The sequence below is a fragment of the Ammodytes marinus genome (genome assembly GCF_949987685.1).
Source record: "Ammodytes marinus genome assembly, chromosome: 9".
NCBI classification, from domain to species: Eukaryota; Metazoa; Chordata; class Actinopteri; order Uranoscopiformes; family Ammodytidae; genus Ammodytes; species Ammodytes marinus.
Genome location: NC_137213.1, coordinates 14134014 through 14151605, shown reverse-complemented (window position 1 = coordinate 14151605; position 17592 = coordinate 14134014). Strand labels below are relative to the sequence as shown.

General features: G+C 39.4%; 1 protein-coding gene across 1 annotated transcript; it reads right to left on the bottom strand.

Annotated features, from left to right (window-relative positions):
• Nucleotides 1-234: 234 nt before the first annotated feature.
• Nucleotides 235-15421, bottom strand: wnt3a (wingless-type MMTV integration site family, member 3A). The gene is made up of 4 exons (XM_080034687.1): nucleotides 15159-15421; nucleotides 10195-10436; nucleotides 3028-3293; nucleotides 235-2933 (listed from the first exon to the last, which is right to left on the bottom strand). The coding sequence occupies exons 1-4, from the start codon at nucleotides 15227-15229 to the stop codon at nucleotides 2454-2456; spliced, it is 1059 nt and encodes a 352-aa protein (XP_079890813.1). The 5' UTR covers nucleotides 15230-15421; the 3' UTR covers nucleotides 235-2453.
• Nucleotides 15422-17592: the final 2171 nt, after the last annotated feature.

Genomic DNA, 17592 nt, shown 5'->3' with positions numbered 1-17592 from the left:
CATATAAGTTCTTTAAACACAAGTGGCATGCAGTATATATGATATTGGCGCCGGGGTATAGCAGCATTCCCTTGAGGAACATGGACACTTCATGGACACTTGCCATTGATCCATCTTTGCTGTTACTTATTTCTTGGCATGATTCCCAAAAGCGAACAAAAAATGTCCCACCTGTGAATTTCTTTCATAGATAATAGAACAACAGTTTGGTTGTTTATGATGCTTTATTTTGGTGTTACAGAGTTAACTTAAGAAATCTACTACAGGCTACAGCTGATGCCTGTGTGCAGTCAGTGAATAAAAAAAACAGTGATGAGGTAAAAAGGCTACAGTGTTACGAGTCACAACACTGTTTAAATTTTTTTTTCTGCAAATATATACTTTTACTTACTAATATGTACATAGCATGAAATAAATAATTATAAAAAAAACATCAAATTTTAGAAATCCATAAAAACGCAAAAACTACTTTGTACAAAACTTTGGATATAAAAACTTAACAAGAAAAATTAGAACATAAGCAAATTGTCCACACAAGAAACCAATCACATATAAAGTGTACCATAATGAATGCAAAATAACAGATCATGTACTGATAGTGGTTGCTCTGTAGTTTGTTAAAGATGACTTAATATAAGTGGTTACGGATGCTCATTAATATTTTCCGTTCAGTGAATGAAATCCGAGACCTACAGTATACATGCCTGAGACATAGCATTACACTGGCTGTAAACAATAATTTATCAATGACTTTACACATCTCTCCATAATCAGTGGAATGTCTCATAAACGTTATGTTACTCGTTCTGCCTCAGTTTTTCACTTTCCAAATAAATAAATACTTTGTTGTATTTCTTCTCAAATTGAGGGATGGAACAACATGAATCATTTTTCACCCTGATATTTAGCATGACTACAAAACCAAATGCATCTTAAAATAACATAAACTCTATTTCGGTCTATTTGGTTAAATTGAACATTACTGTATGCAAGAATTAGTCAAAACTTCACATTTTATTTTCCAAACTATTTATAATAGATTTCTTTCACAGAAAGAATCAACACATGCAAGAATATATATAGAACACAAACAGACATACTGTATGAAAAGGACCTAAACAAACACACAAGCACACACAGAGACACATGCACACAAATATTATGTCGACTTAGCAGCATTAAGATAAGGGAAGTATTGGTCATTTCTGTGATGCTGCTTGTTGTTAAGTCAGGGGAACAATAAGCCACAGGTGAGTCATGCAAAGGTTTTGGTTGTCATTTGACTGCAACCGAAAATTAGACTGCATTTTACAGAGCTTAACAGCTTAGTTAAGGGTTATTATTTGTTTGACTAAGGTGTACAGAACTTAACTCTATTTCATTAAATATCAAAATAAAATAATATCGTATGAGTATCTAAATGAAACTAAAATATAATGGGAGTAATCCCATTTATAAATAGCAGTTTTCCCCTATACCCAATCACATGAGATATTGCTAATACTGATAAAAACAAGAAGAACATGCTTCATATTTCTTTAAGCGCTGAACTTTCAGATTCATTCACAGCTCTCTGAACACCGCAGACTTACAAGTTTTATTCTTCTTTACTCGTCTTTAGTCATGACTCTCAATGTTGTTCAAAGCATTGTTACCCTTAGGAAAAAGCTCCCAGTGTTTCAGAACATGTGGGGACTGTGAAAAAGTCTTATTTAGCCAGTGTTCGCTTGATGTGGCTCATGTATACTCTTAAGATTAAATTAGTCATTCAAAGCAGATATTAACTTGTTAGCTTAAGAATTGGAGAATATCTAAACACATTGCAGCACAATAACTACATTCACTCAGGTGCAAGTGCATTCTTACTCAAACATCAGAACCATATTAACACTATTAAAAAAACATTCACACTGCTATAATGTTAGATTTCACATATACACATACACATACATACTTATAATGTTGAGGAGGAGAATGCATGCTGTGGAGTGTCACGTAAATTGCTGTTTTTCTAGCAAAAAACTAATAATGATCAAACACTGAAGAACATTTGAACCATTGGCAGTGCTGTACTATTTTCAACATAAGTAACTACTTGGAAAACCCCCAAAAAAGTCACCAATATGGTGTTTGTCAATTAGCCGACAGTTCTCCTTTCCTACGTCAGTACACGAAAACTCGTTTGTCAGCACTACAGATATCAACAGTGTTGTCATCATCACCATTATCCCAGCGGTACATATGGATGATGCCTTGTGATTTCAATCGCTTCTCAACTGTTTTAAGTTGAGGCAGAGACAGGCTCTGTTTTAGCATCACAGCACAGAACACAAGGCCATTATGTCTGCAGAAAAGTCAGACAGCTTCAGTCTCTCATGTCTTGTAGATAAGTTGCTGTATTTGCCAACTGATGTCCTAAGGTTTCGGTGAGAAGAGACGGGAAGCAGACGTCCTTATTTGCAGGTGTGCACATCGTAGACTCTCACACACTCGTGACAGCTGACGTAGCAGCACCAGTGGAAAATGCAGTGACACTTCTCCTTTCTCTTCTCAGTTCTGGTGTTGTGACCTCTGCCACAGCAGAGCAGGTCGCACCCGTCTATGCCATGGGACGTCAGGTTGCAGACTCGATCACGGGTGCCAAAGGAGCCGGTCTCAGGATTGGGGTCACAGAAGTTGGGTGACTTTTCATAATAAACCAGGTCGCGCTCTGTGGGGGGTTTGAAGTTGTTGTACTTGGGTCTCAGGGTCTCCACCCATCCGCGGGACTCCTTATGTTTCTCCACCACCATCTCCGATGCGCTGTCATACTTGTCCTTCATGTAGTCACCAATAACTCGGAAGTCAGGCTGAGACCACCAGCAGGTCTTGACCTCGCAGCTTCCAGAGAGCCCGTGGCACTTACACTTCAGGAACATGTTGTCGTTGAGGGACTAAGGGTAAAAACAATTTGTTAATCGAACATGTTGAGGTAAAACAAATCCGACAACACAAGTAGGAAAAATTAACTTTTTTATGAAAATTCACCATTCTTCCAGCCTCGTTGTTCTGGCGGTTCATGGCTGAGCGTGCATCAGGCCGATTCTCCCTCGCATCGGCAAACTCCCGGGACACCATGCTCCCGAAATCCACATCCTCGCTGCAGCCGCCCCACTTCCATCCCTCACCGGGTGGGCCCTTGTGGCGCGTGTCACATCCACAGATGGTGGCTGAACCCTCAGCGCAGGCACGGGTCACTGCAAATGCCACTCCCGCCGAGGCAATGGCATGGACAAATGATGACTCTCGAGTGGCTGGAAAAAAAATTCAGATATCCGGAATTAACTTGACTCTAAGCATGTGTGCCTGTTTACTTTGTGAGAGTTTTAGCTATAGGTCACCACTTGTTAATATGGATATCTGTTTTTGTTTGGTCTTGTATGATTGCATAAGAAAATATGTCTCAGCCCAAGCCAACATCACAACATTGAGCATGCTATACATACTGAAGTGTTTATTATGATTGTTGGTTACATGCCTTTAGGTCGCATATATCAAGGTGTACCAGTGTGTGGGTTAATTTAGCCCAGACATCAATCGTCCTGTCTCTGACTAAGTCCAACAAGGCTTCTATGCCTCTGTCTGACATAGCTAACGGATGACTCAGAGGGATCAGGATCTTCCAAAGAGATGAGAGGAAGAGACGGGCCTGACAGGCCTATAATTAAGAGACTCAATTAAGCTTTTGAAAGGTTAGGAAACTGCCTCACACTGCCGGGACAAATCATAGGCACAACATTGTGTCGGGACTGTAGTGTCCAGATATGCTTCACTGTTACAGAAGGGGAGACATTGTCTGCTTCACATTCCCTGCTTTGACAGAAATCATTATGACAGGAAGGTTGCCTTGAAAATATACTTGTATGGTCTTGCACAATCACAAGAAGAAGAGACTGAGAGAACAAGACAAAGAAAGAAGAAACACCAGGTCCAAATATGAAATGAACAGAGTAAAGAAATAAGGTTTAAGATCAATAGTGACATTTGGGATTGAGTGGGTGAGTGTGTGTGTATGAGATAGATAAAGAGGCACTGCATGTTTCTGTCTACAGGACAAGAACGACAGAGTAGAAGAAAGAAAAGAAAGAAGGGAGGAGTATACAGCTAAGGGGGAGTAGGGGCTCCTCCCTTACAGCAGGTTCCAACCAGTTTGAGGACTAAAGGGCATTAGAAACAATGATGCAAGAGAAAAGGTCTACTGGCATCCTCCAACACCCACTTCATAACACTATTGTATAGGTACAAGGTTACTAATGTTCACAATACACATGTCTTGCAGTAGAGGGATCAATCCTCAGCTGCTCTTCTTGAGGTTTGTTCCATTTTCCCCCTCAAGGCACAAAGGATGTTGTATGCTTTACAGTTTGTAAAGCCCGCTGCGCCATTTTTATTTGTAATATTAGGCTTTCTGAATAAAACTGACTTGAATTAATACATCTCCATCTCTGCTCTCCTTCCTTGAATCATGCTTACTGAATCCACCACATATCATTTCATATTATTTTCTTTGCAATTAATGCAGGTGAAGGCTGTGTAGTGTAATTCACCACATGAGGAAAGTGTATACTGTACATAAAATATACTTGTTTTATTTCCAAGGCTTTACATTGGCTCGCCCACCTCCTTTTAATCGATGAATCAATATGGGGCTGACTTCAGCACCAAGGCCACCACTAGAGGGGACTGTTAGGTGCCATACAGCACCCCATTTGGACAAACTGTGCTGACAGTGAAGGGAGTTAAATATTGGAATAGGCTACCACTTGCAATAGGATAGTTCCTTATACAACACACTTTGAACCCTTCTTGGGTAAAGACCAGAACCAGACCAGAACTGTATGTTATTATTTGTATGTTGTCACTTTTAATGTCATTAAAAAAATAAAAAATAAATCAGCCTTGGTATACATTAGCATTTCAGCTCACATATTGTATATTAGTATTCATGTTTATTCATGTGCTCTGTCCCTATTAAATAACGAAAAACTAGTATATAAACCATGCACTATATACTACCAAGACAGTTTGAGCATATTTTTATTGTTTTAACCTTAGGTGTAAGTACTACATCACTTAAAAATGAAACATTATTTAATTTAAGTTCCTTTCAAGGGATTCTATAACTAAGAATTAATGAATCATCCGCATAGAAATATTATTTTATTTAGTGTGTCACATAATGATTATCATTATTTATGAAAAGTGGGAAGAAATGTGGACCTAAAGATGTACCCTGGGGAACTTTGGAAAACGTGACCTTGATGACTGGCAGTAATGATGACAGGAGGAGGGAGGAGTTAAAATGGGAGAAGAAAAGAGGATTATTTTAGGATAAAATGAGATAAAAATAATAAAAATGTGCCTATATCAATGGACGGTCTAACCTAGTTGCAGATCACTTGTGAGAGCCCAGCACTCTTTAAATCAGTGACAAGATTACCCAAAAAAACTGGGAATAAGGAGAGCTAACAAACAAATGTAGTTCAGTACATTACATGATCATTACGCACAGTAAATAATACCAAGACTCATTAAACTAATTTTGGCTATACAGGAACCTTTAGCAAAAGCTGCAAACCTATGTGTTGATGAAATCTTTCATTTTAACCATGCAAATACAGAGCATAGATGGTTTATGAGAAGCATACTAGTCTCTATACACACACTTCTCAACCCTGCATAGTGAACCTGGTGACAATTCCAAGGCATATTCCCAACCTTGTGTGTAGTTGAGGCATTTACACTTATCAAAATTCCAACAAACGTTATACTTATAAAACGCTTTCACATTTTGAAATATTATTCAGAAATTAGGTGTGCCTCAACAATTTGTGTTATAGAATAATAAAAGGATATTTATATATTAGGATTATTATTGTTTATTGTTTAACCAAACCACTACTTATGTTACATGCTTGGCATTTATTTCAGTATCTATACACCTGTAATGGCATGTAATTCACCTATAAATACCATCTCTTAATTAATTGTTCAGCTTTTCTTGGTTTTATGACCAATTTCTGGTATTCCGGGGGACTTTTACTCTGACAATGGTTCTTCACCAATCTGTGCTCGACCCTGGCAGACCAAGTGGTCCCTACAACCTGCTGGGGGGTTGAATCCCCTATTGTGCTTCCACTGTCACACTGTGTTAGTCCCACAATGGCCCCAGATATTTTATATGAAATTTGCCCTGGCCAGTGATTAGTGAGGACCAAGTTAAGTCATAGCAACAGAGAACTATGCATTGGTCGGACCCTGCTTGTCGGCAGACAGGGAAATCCCTATTCAAATGGTTTAATAAAACAATCTAAAGGGCGTGTGAATGGGGAAAAGCACTTTTTCTCCTGCTTAATCTCATGGTTGCGAAGATATTGTGCTCTGAGCAGCGCCCAGCAGGGAATGGGGCTAAGGTCCCCCCATCAACTCCATTTACCACACCCCTTCTTTCTTTCTTGCCCAGAGTTAATGATATACTGGTGTGCTAGCTTCCCTCCCCCAGCATGGAGAGACATACGTCTCATGAAAAGCAGAGACCTCTTAGCTCATCCTAAATAGTTACACTTTCTCATCCTCAGGTCATAGGTCGTAACCCACATCCCCTGACCTTTTCCCAGTTAGTTTAGATGGGACTTAATGATTTAGGTTAATGTATTAGATGGATTTCCTGGTTTACAATGTTTGGGCAAATGCAGAGGTGCCTATGGTGAATGAAAGTTCGATAAGTCAGAGCAACAACATTATAAAACATTTCAATCCCTTCCACATCCTTAACATATTACGTAATAGGAGTTTCCTATGTGCCTCACTTGAATTCAATGGTTTCAAGCAGAATAGTAACAGTGCATGTCTAAACCTGTGCGGATGGCAACACCTGCAAAATTGTGACTGTGCACTCTGTAGAAAAGTTGCCTCTTTACTAATGCTATAATATGACTCATAAACAGGAGCCTGATTATACCCATATAGTGGGTAGGTGTTCTGTAAATACCAAGAATGCCGAAACAGCTCTGGGATCGGGTCTGAGTACCAAGAACACCTGCACAGCTTTCTATTACCATTCATCACAGTCAGATTCCAGCAGTGCATGTTTTGACACTTTAGTTAATGTAAATTAATGAGTGCTGACGCAGACATAGCCTAGAGGTAGGGCTCGTGATTTTGGGTGTGGAGTGAGGGAGAACCATAGAGAGAGCATCAGGCCATGTGTAAGGGAGAGAGAGAACACGCTCTTAGAAGAAGCATAAATCCATTTTTAGGGAAGGAGTAATTTAACCCTTTTGTGTTTTGGTGCATGAGGTTGGGTGTGAGTATGCATCACAGTAGATTTATGAATGTTTGTGTGTGGTCATGTCAACGTATGATCACATTTGGCATGAGCATGTTTATGCATATGTATTTGAAAATAAGTTATGTATGTGATTAAATTTTTTTTCGAGAAGCGTATGTCTTTTTTTAGCTTGAGTCTCAACTCAATTCACAGAACTGCCTTTTTGCCTTAATGGTCCATGTCTTTCATTCTTCAAGTACCCTGCTTAATCCGCCCCTGTAAAACAAACTTCTAATGTCCTCGGTGAAGGTGAGGAGGACATGGGCAGCAATGGGCTAACTGATAGGAACTAAGCCTCTGAAGCCAATAAAGGCGCCTACTCTTCCTTTCAGTTTTGGCCCCCAAAAAGGAAGGAGGAAACTGACACACAACAGTCTGAATCGCAGACAAACAGACACCAGCGAGGACAATGGCCCTGTTGCACAGACAAACACCAGCATCAATCAAATCCAATGAAATGGAAGCCCTCTCCTACTAAGCCCTATCAAAGGCCTGTGAGCCCCTGAGTCACTTTCCTTGGCCTCTGACAAAGGCACTTAATCCAGCCACTTTGACCTCTCACATTATTAAGGGCCTCAGTGACCTTAATCCAATCAAAATTATTCACCAAAGCCCAGTAGCTGCCTCCTCTTTCCACTCAGAACCCCTGCATTTTAGGCCTGTGAGGGGAGGCAATGTGCTGGCATTTTGCACCACAATAGGGCTCAAATTAAGAACCCCTATCGTTAGCCACCTACTTGAGCTCAAGCCTCTTCTATCAACTAGCTCAGGAGTTTATTAAAAGCAATTGCCCCGACTAACCTCCAGCCCCCTGCGTTTCCATCAATCTTCTGTAAACTAGGTGACAGGTTTAGATCTCCCAACCCTAAACCCCTGTGATTTGCACTCATTCTCAATTTTCAAAGCCTGCAACTCAATTTGAAGTTAGCAAGAATGTCAAACTTTTGACATTATTGATTAATGTTTCCACATATATTTTTTTTTTCAAATTATTTTATTGTGAGGAGGGAATTTCTGCAGTCTGAGCCCATGATTAGACCTAAATTGAAAGTTGTAATGCACCATCACAGAATGTAAGGGGGGGGGACAAAAAACTTATTTTGAAAAACTCCATAACTCAGTTTGGAGTCTTGTGTAAGGCACTTCAGAGGATTGTACAGTGGAACAATCACAGGGGATTCCCTCCCAAAGAAAAACTCCAACAAGACAGAACTTACTCTTCTTAATTGTCTGCACTATTTCATGCATACAGGCTGCTCGGAGCTTGTTCAGTCTTAAGTCTATTTAAACAAGGATTTGAATGAGCATAATGAATGATGCCTGAAGGGACTGCAGCTTTTTCTAATGCAAATATAAGAAGAAAAGAAGAAAAAAAATTTAACTTGGTGTAGTTCATCCGCAAAGAGATACAATAAGTCACTTTTATTCATTCATTTACTGAATTTATTTTTTGTTATAGTAGGGGAGAACAGGGTAATTTGTCACACCAGAAGGCGCTGTCTGTGAAATTTTGATATGTAAATATCCAGAATTGGGATAAGAGGTCACCTACATAGTCTTCCTTGGAGTTAGACTGCTGAATTTGAGGTGAGAGGACTGTTTGTGTTTTTCATGTCAAATTGAAAATATTTAGCTCCTCAGTATTTTTATTCTAGGCTTTTACAGAATGGGTTTATAACAAAACACTTGTTACCCATAAAAAGTGTGAAGGGTAAACTATAGTTTAGATTGTGGTTAGCAAGCTAATTAGTTGTCAGATGGTTGTTGGCATTGATGCTAGCAAAAAATTCAAGTTGGGGTTGGTCGTCACATTTTTTGGGGGGTTGGTTGTCACAAGTTATCCAAAGGCTACAGCCAGAAAAGGAACCCAATAATGAAATAACTTGTCAAGCTGTATCCTCACTGACACCCCAGAGAAGAAAAGAATAGAGCAGGAAAAGGCAGCTAGCATACAAAGGAAAAAAGGGCAACAAAATCAAAACAACCCAGTGCATCCCAAACTAGACAAGCTGCCAAGGCTACAGTAAGGCTTATATAGGCCTATTTGCCAACTTGACAATGCAATTGCATTTTCAAATTTAGTTCTACTTTCTTTCCTTCTTTTCAAGATTATTCCCATTAAGATAACATTGTGACAAACAACCCCATAGTGTATGACAACCGACCCCTTGATGGGGTTGATTGTCACAATGTGTTAGGGTGTCTTTGATGATTAATTTCTTCTTTATTACAATAAGATAGAAAAAGTGAGGGGTACACATTTCAAGCCAACACTTTAAGCTTCAATGTAATGTAGGAATGACTATCGAAAGATGTTTAGGTGATGAGCAATTCTCAGTAGAGTAAAAAGTGTGCCTGCTTACCCCGTTCTCCCCTAATGGTTTAAAGAACTAAGAACTTCTAAAAATGTAGAAGAGGCTATTATACCCAAAATCATAGAAACATGATTTAAGGCCAATAGGGTCAGATAGCATCACTTAAGTGAAATTATTTAAGATGTAGATGTTGGACTATACTTTGATCATTGAACTCTGGCCTGTTCATGGCTAAGTTGCACTGTTTGCAAACTGGTTTTGCCTGAACTCTCCAAAGCTGGGGAACAGTTTTGAAAATGTGAGATCGTCGATGGCTTTGACTTTTGTTAATTGCAAATCACAAAAAAGGCAAGTAAGCCACAGGGATGGAGCCAAATTAAAAAAGCTATTTGCATGAAAAAATAGCAGCAGAGGCAGCTCGTTTGTGCACTGCGATGACTGAGGAGCACACTGCATGTCTCATTATGATTAACAGAGATGTGGTTAATGTGTTTTGGTGTGTTGCATTACCTTTGTCCAACACTGGCCCAAAAATAGCCAGGTTGTCGTTGACCGTGGTGCAGTTCCAGCGTCGGCCTCTGAACTGGTGCTGGCACTCCTGGATGCCAATCTTCACCCCCTCAGCCACGCTGGGCATGATTTCCACGTAGTTCCGGCAGAAACGCAGCTGCTTGGGCACCAGTCCCGGGATGCTGCCGCAGAGGATAGGTTGAGTGCCCAGTGATGAGTACTGGTGGCCCACTGCTAGTGACCTACAGGGACAGATGAAGTCAACATCGTCAGTGCATTTCTTTATTGATGTATAACACCACTCAAGTGGAAGACTAATTTCCCTCTCCAGGTGGCGTGTAATTTTACGACTGAGTATGTTTCGTTGTGTGTGTTTATTTGCTGTATCAGATGCTACCATTAGGCATCCATCCTTTATCCCTTCAACTACACTCTCTGCAGACACCTGGCCTTTGTACGTATTGAAATTGCAGCCCTGCTACCGCAGGAGCAGGCAATGTTTCTGTCTAAGATGAAAGTCCACAATACATCTAGAGGTCTCCATAGACCTTAAGCTGACAACTTGGAAAACTACACCATGTTATTAACTGTCCACACACTTAACAGGCCTTCAGCTTAGGGTAATAAGAGTGCAAACCCTACATTGAAACTTCAGAGAGTGTATTAAGTGTAACACAGAACACAACCCCCCTCTTTTTCTTTGAGGAAGGTTTTCTGGGATACAACAAGTGCAAACTTGGTTCACTGATTACATCTCTCCGTCTCGCTCCCTTTATTGCTTTCTCTCTGTCTTTATTTTCTGTGTCCTCTCAATTAGGACTTTTAGTAACTAGTAATCACATAAATAGGATATCCATTGGATCTTTGCTTAGCATGTAATTCTGTCAGTTTAAAAAAAAACATTTTGCTGTACTGTGCTTGTTGAACATGGCCATTTGTTGGTCTATCCGTTGGCATTTCCACATCACAGTATACTATTCATTCATGTAATGGTGGATAAAGGGTTTGATTCAGATGTTAAGATCTTTACTAAAAGGCAAATAACAGCGATCAGTATTGCAATTAATTGCAAATATATAATGTTGTTCTGTAATTACATGACCCGCTGACCTGAGTTGCTCAGTTTTTTATTGAAGTGTCACCAAAATCAACATTTTGACTACTTGATTACTTAATAGCAGAGTTCCTATTGTCTTTGGCAAAGGCTTTGCAGAGTAGCTACAGTAGCTTGTTGGCAATCCAGACAGGTCTTCATTTTAACTCAACTGTCTATTAAAGACCAAACACTGGCAGCAGTCATCCACTGATCCTCCCCTGAGTGATAGGGGCTTGATAACAGTTATTGTAGCTTTTGCAAAAAGGCATAGCAGGTGTGCAGTCTTCTGCCGCTCAGTTAGCTCACTATCCATTGACCCGTTCACTGTCGTTCAAGGACTAATCGCTGATCACAACAAGATTACCCAAACTCCTGACACTGGCCTCGGGCTGTGTTCTCTAAAACCTCTCCTTAGCCGAATGACCCCTTGCTGACGACTTATGTTGGCAGCAAACAGGTTGAACTTGAATACCTCAATTATATTTTGAAATCTAAGGACTGATTTCATGTTCAATATTAAACTTTAATGTTGTCTGTCAGGTGTCACGGTGTGCAAGCCATCCGCTGACCCGGTGAGTGAACCACTGTTATTTCCCCTGAAGCAAATGTCAGAGTTATGTGTCACGCTGGTTTTAACAGAATTTCTGGCCTAATTTCTACTAGACTAGACTGCTCTAGTTAATCATAAATGAGGCATCCAGTGAGTGGGCAATGGCAAGTTGAAAATGACTCCAGAGGAAATCACATTTGTCTGCAGTTTGTCTGCAACATCCATCAGTAAACAAGGGCACTGCTATTACAAAGTGACCTCTCTTTGGCTCTTGTCAGTCCATATACCCTGAAGCACATCGTTCCCCGCAGAAACCTGAGTCCACATCACAAACTGGTGGAGACTTTTCATGCCCAACTAACACAGCTTAAACCCCACAAAAGCCATGCACAACATCATTTGTCAGTCTCGTCCTGAACCTCACCTGCTTCCTTTTCCTCTACAGAGAAGATAATATGGCATCTTTGAAGTTTTTGAACTAAAGATTTTTGCATGAGTGAATGAACACCAACTGTATCTAGACACAGGTAATAAGTGAAGGTCATAACAGCTCTTATCAAGGCCGGAACAAAAGCGTAAAACACAGGAGTTTCTTCTTGGCTGGAGTCTGTAATGAGCCATGTTACTTATCAGGGCTCTCTGCATGCATTTCTGCCTGGTCATTTTCCTGAACTGCGTTTCACAAAAAATGATCATGAGTCAATGTGCTTTGGTTGCTCGACTCAGGCCTCTGTGTCTGTCTCAGTGGGGCTGAGTAATCCCTGCCACCTCTTCCTGTGTTAGGAAATGGCCTAAGAGAGGAGGCACGGCATGTTCCACCAGGGATGATTTATGATCTTATTTTACAAAGAGCATAGAACAGTTTTCTTACATACCAGCTTTAACACAATCTTTGGACATAAATGCTGGATTTTAGGTGCCTATTGAATGCACTTTGCAGAAATCTATAAATCCTCCTCAGTGCCGTCCAAAGAAACTGATATTCAAAACGTAAAATAAAAGAAGCCATACGTATGCTGTTCATTTTTATGTTGTGAAATAAACACTCTATTGGAAATTGTTACAAATAAAAACGTACACAAAACATATATTACATACAATTTTTTGTCTCAGTTCAGACTTTCCCCCTCATCTAAGTGTATCCAGCGCAGGTTTAATGCATATTTCAGCAAGCCCAAGCAGTGTACCTTTGAATTACCACTTTACTCGTGGGCCCTGGGGCCTTGGAGCCGACTTTGACATCAAGAGAATATGTTTGGGAAAAGGAATGTGCGGCAAGCTTTCACCTCCAGGTATTTATCTTCTAAGGTGGGGTGGACTAGGGAAGGGGGTGGTGGGGCAGCGGGTGCAGCCAGGCTATGTCATGGCAGGTCGAGAAAAGACAGACATGAACCTGTCTTAGTGCATATCCCTATCTCCAGAGACTACTGTGGCTACAGAGGCCGAGTGTGATGCAGCTCCGATGGCCACTTGAAGCCAAGTTCGGCAGAGTCTGTCAGCAAAACATCACAGATTGCTTTTTTACAGAAGCGATAGCTCTTAGATAGCTGACAGGCTGTTTGAAAAAAAAACAGGAGGAAAATGAAGACATATTGAGTGCTATCCAAGAGGGACCTTATTATTTGACTTGGGATGAGTTGCCATGAAACCAAAAACATATCAAGAAAAAAAAGAAAGCTTAAGTGTTACGTCAAGAACGTTCAACTCAAGGTGACTGTGTGGTACTTTGCACCCGAAGATTGTTTGTGTTGGTAGGAAACTTACAGCAAGCATGCTCGTGTTGTGTTTACCTGCCTCCATTTTTGCTTCTGTAGTTATCGCTCAATCAAAGACCTGACCCACCCTCGGAAATCAAACCATCAACACAGACACTTTTTCTTGACTTGCAGCAGCCTTTTTGTTATGACAGAATGGAAAACCTGCCTTCCATTGTGCCATTCATAACTGGCTCCACAGAAAAATAAATGTAAAAAAAAAGAAGAAAAGGAGATCAAAATTCAAAGCCTTGTTCTTGCCAGTGCACACGAGTGTGTCAATCAGCAGAGTTAAAACAGGGAACTGCAAACACAAGTGCAGAATATGCATATCAGATACTAAAACACTATTTAATAGTAGTAATAATATATAAGAATATATTCTGAACATCCAGTAAAGAGGTAAAGCAATCATTCTGTCGGCATACACTTGCTCTTACAACCATGTGTACAGATTTGGGTCAGTTTTTTTTTCTTACAGACTCTCAGTCCACTGTTATATCAGGATTTCCTTCCAGCTGTGCGTGTAATTAGTTTCTCATCAGTATTACCACCAGGGGACCCATTAATGGAAGATTAGGGTACACCCAATATCCAAGCAAAGCCAGAATATTGAATGATTTACTGTAAAACGGATATCATTTGTTTGTTTAGTGATAAAAATCACATGTGTGATTGATGTGTGTAGCTGATGGATGAAGCATAGGGTACATCGTGCGACCAGAACGAAGCTTTTGACACGTTTATTAAACAAAAAGAACAAAACGTCAACCCTTGTTTCTTAAATATGAGGAATGATTAGGCTACTGCACCATTCAGTTTCAATCACAAAGTTACATTTGTTTATATTTCTAGAGCAAATCTTATTACATCGTTACCATATTTTATGAAATACATAAATCATATCCTATGTAAGCCAATAGGCTACTACATTATCAGTTTGTACCAAGCATGAAGGCTATATCCAGGGCAAGACTTCATACTTGTTACTGTGCAAGTTTGACCCCATCATAGACACACATACACACGAGTGGACACGCACGCAAACACACGAACACACGTGCACGCACACACTTGCAAGCAAAGAAACTGCACCTGCTGCACTCAGAGTATGAAAATGTATCTCAGTCAAATTGCATCGTTCATGCCACAGATATCGTGTATAGCATAGCCTACCATCACATGGACATAAAAAGTGCGATAGAAATACTTTTTTCTTTTTTACATTTAGTTTAGGTTTACACAAACTATGTTCCCTGCTTTAGTTTTACAATCTAAAGCGATATTTAAGCACGTGTTTTTTCTGCTTATCAAGCCATCCTCTGCATCGCAGATAGTCATTGTCAAACGTCTCAAAATCCAGTTTGAACAACCTTAGCATCAGTGCACCTAAATGTTCCGCTGCTGTCAGAATCAGCCACACAATACAGCCACTCAAAGTGACACAGGCGCGGATCAGCAGATCCTCCGTAACATAGCTGAATAATAATAATAACAATAATAATACAGGCTACTAAAAAAATACGTTTCCCTTTGAGCGCTATAAAACGAAAATAAAACTTACCACCAGATGGGATAACTTGCCATGACACGGGTAAGCCCGGCGAGCAACAGGAAACATCCAAGGTATATCATCCTTAAAGTTTCGAAAAAACTTCTCCCGCAGAAAGCCTGCGTGCGCGCTCATACGCGCACTCAAGTTTTAGCTGGAGAGTAAAACAAAAACAAAACAAAAAAACAAAGGTAAAAAAAAGAAAAAAAAATACAATTGGGTTCTTTTTTTATTTTATTTCTATCATCTAAAAAAAAAAAAAAAAAATCACAGGGAGAACCTATCTTTCGCGACTACTCGTGGCAGAACTCGGGAGCCAAATATAAAAAGTTAAATGCTACTCGCTTTTTTAGGACCCAATCAGCAGCTATTGCCAAAGGGGAAATTCTGATGATATGTTCCCTCTGTTGCCTAGTCAGGCAGTTTGAACTCAGACACCAGAATGAGCTAATTTTAAGACGTGTTTTAGTGCTCATTGAGAATTGGTCGCATTAGCATGCAGTGTGTGTGATATATAATGTTGTTTAAAGGAGAGAGGGAGGGTCTGAGGGGTTTTAAATAGACATCGGAACCCCTGTGGATTGCGTAGCTATAACAACCTGTCCGGATTTCACTCCCTGGCTTGAAGCTTCTAAAATGCAGAAATAAATATGTGTGAATTGCTTGCGAGCATTATTAAGGTATCCAGTCCCATATTTGTGCCTGTTTGCCATGAATTTTAAATTAGAAGTCTACAAGTTATTCCAAAGGACATTTCAAAGTGACACGCAGAAAATTAGACTTAATTTCTATAAAATGTCTCAAAAGAAACACCTAATGATGGTATTTATTTATAAGGCTATTTTATAGATGTGGGGGGGAAAATCAATTTGGCTTTCTGTCACTCCACTGTATGCTCTTTGAAATTATGCTGTGAGATATCAAAATTGCAAAACAGTGATAATAATGTTGAAAAAAATAAAAAAAAGCATGGCTATATACTACTCAGCATTAAATGAGATGATTTTCTTCTCGAATAGGCAACTATGATTCCTACATTACGCACTGTGAAAACTGCATTGTGTTCACACCCTCACTAGTCTAACTTTAAAGCTGCCCGCATAAGAAGCTGCCAGACTGCTCATCCCAACGAAAATATCCGATCAAATTGGCCGCACCGCTGAGTTTAAATGACAGACTGTCTGTTTCCCTCTCCCAATGTCAAGTGGCTGTTGATAGCTGATCGTTCTCTCCATTTACAGGCACATATGCTTAGATGATGATTAGAGAAAACGGGTGTGCAACATCAGTGGATTTATGACTAATGCGATATGCCGTGGAAACCAAAAAAAAGGCAAATTTCGAAATTTAACGAAATAAGTTAAATAAGTTCAACTGTCGCCCATTCTTTAATAAAAACAATTCACAATTTTCTCCTATGTTTTGAAACATGTTATTTGAAAAAAATGCAGTATATAGTAAAGTGTGCATATAAATAAAGCTGCAAGGACTGTTTCCCCCCATATTGTTGTTTAAGATTTTCAGAAGCATTTAGCAGCAGGACAAAGATTCGTTTAGAAGGTAGCCTAATAACAGACAACCCAATTGTGTACTGTGTAGGTACATTTTCTATCGGCAGATATTAAAACAGACACGAACAAAATACACTTTCATTTTATTGGAATATTTACCCTAACTCTGTGTTGCTGAAAATCTTCCCAGAGGTTTTGTGCGTCAGTTTACTTGACTGTTCGAGCTATTTTGGATGTCTTCATCCAGATTCAAAATCACATCATAGGCAAATTCATAACAGTTTCCTGACCTTTTACTAGATTTTTAATAATCTCCAAACTGCGCTGAAATGTAGGCCTCTGCATTAGCCTAATTGTTTTGGTCGTTGTGGTTTAACATAAATTATTATTTTCACTGACTCATCAGTCAGTCATTCAGTAGTTATTCAGTCAAAACTGACATTGTTCTCTCAATAAAAAAAAAAAAAAAAAAAGGTCACACGTTGAGCCTCTGGAGTCAGCTGGAAGGCAGTATGTTACCGTCATCTGGTGGAGATTGTTGTGCACTGCAACCCTGACAAAAACTTTGGATTAAATGATGGAAATTTATATCACTGTTTTTCTTCATATAGTGCTGGAACTAAGTGTATGATGTTAAATCACTGTACTTTAACTGTACTAATTTTGAGATTGCTGAGATTTTGAATTTAAGACTTTTATATACATTTATTTTGACTATTACTGAGAGGTGGGCCAATTACTGCTAAATGTACTTTTCCCAAACATTTCTATTACCACTGCTCAAATCCACAAGGATATCATTATTAATGGCTTGATTTTTTATTAAATGACTTTGATAAAGATAATCCACTAAAATTTAAATCAAACAATAATCATTATAATGTAAATCACAATAAAAATGTATTAGTGATAGTAATAATCGCAATCTTTATCAA

Excerpts from the sequence above, each read along its gene's own strand:
- wnt3a (XM_080034687.1), bottom strand. The coding sequence starts at position 15,229 with ATGATATACCTTGGATGTTTCCTGTTGCTCGCCGGGCTTACCCGTGTC. Across the intron at positions 3,294-10,194 it reads TGGGCCAGTGTTGGACAAAG|CCACTCGAGAGTCATCATTT; the intron begins GTAATGCAACAC and ends TTTTTTTTCCAG. Across the intron at positions 2,934-3,027 it reads ACAACGAGGCTGGAAGAATG|TCCCTCAACGACAACATGTT; the intron begins GTGAATTTTCAT and ends TTTTACCCTTAG.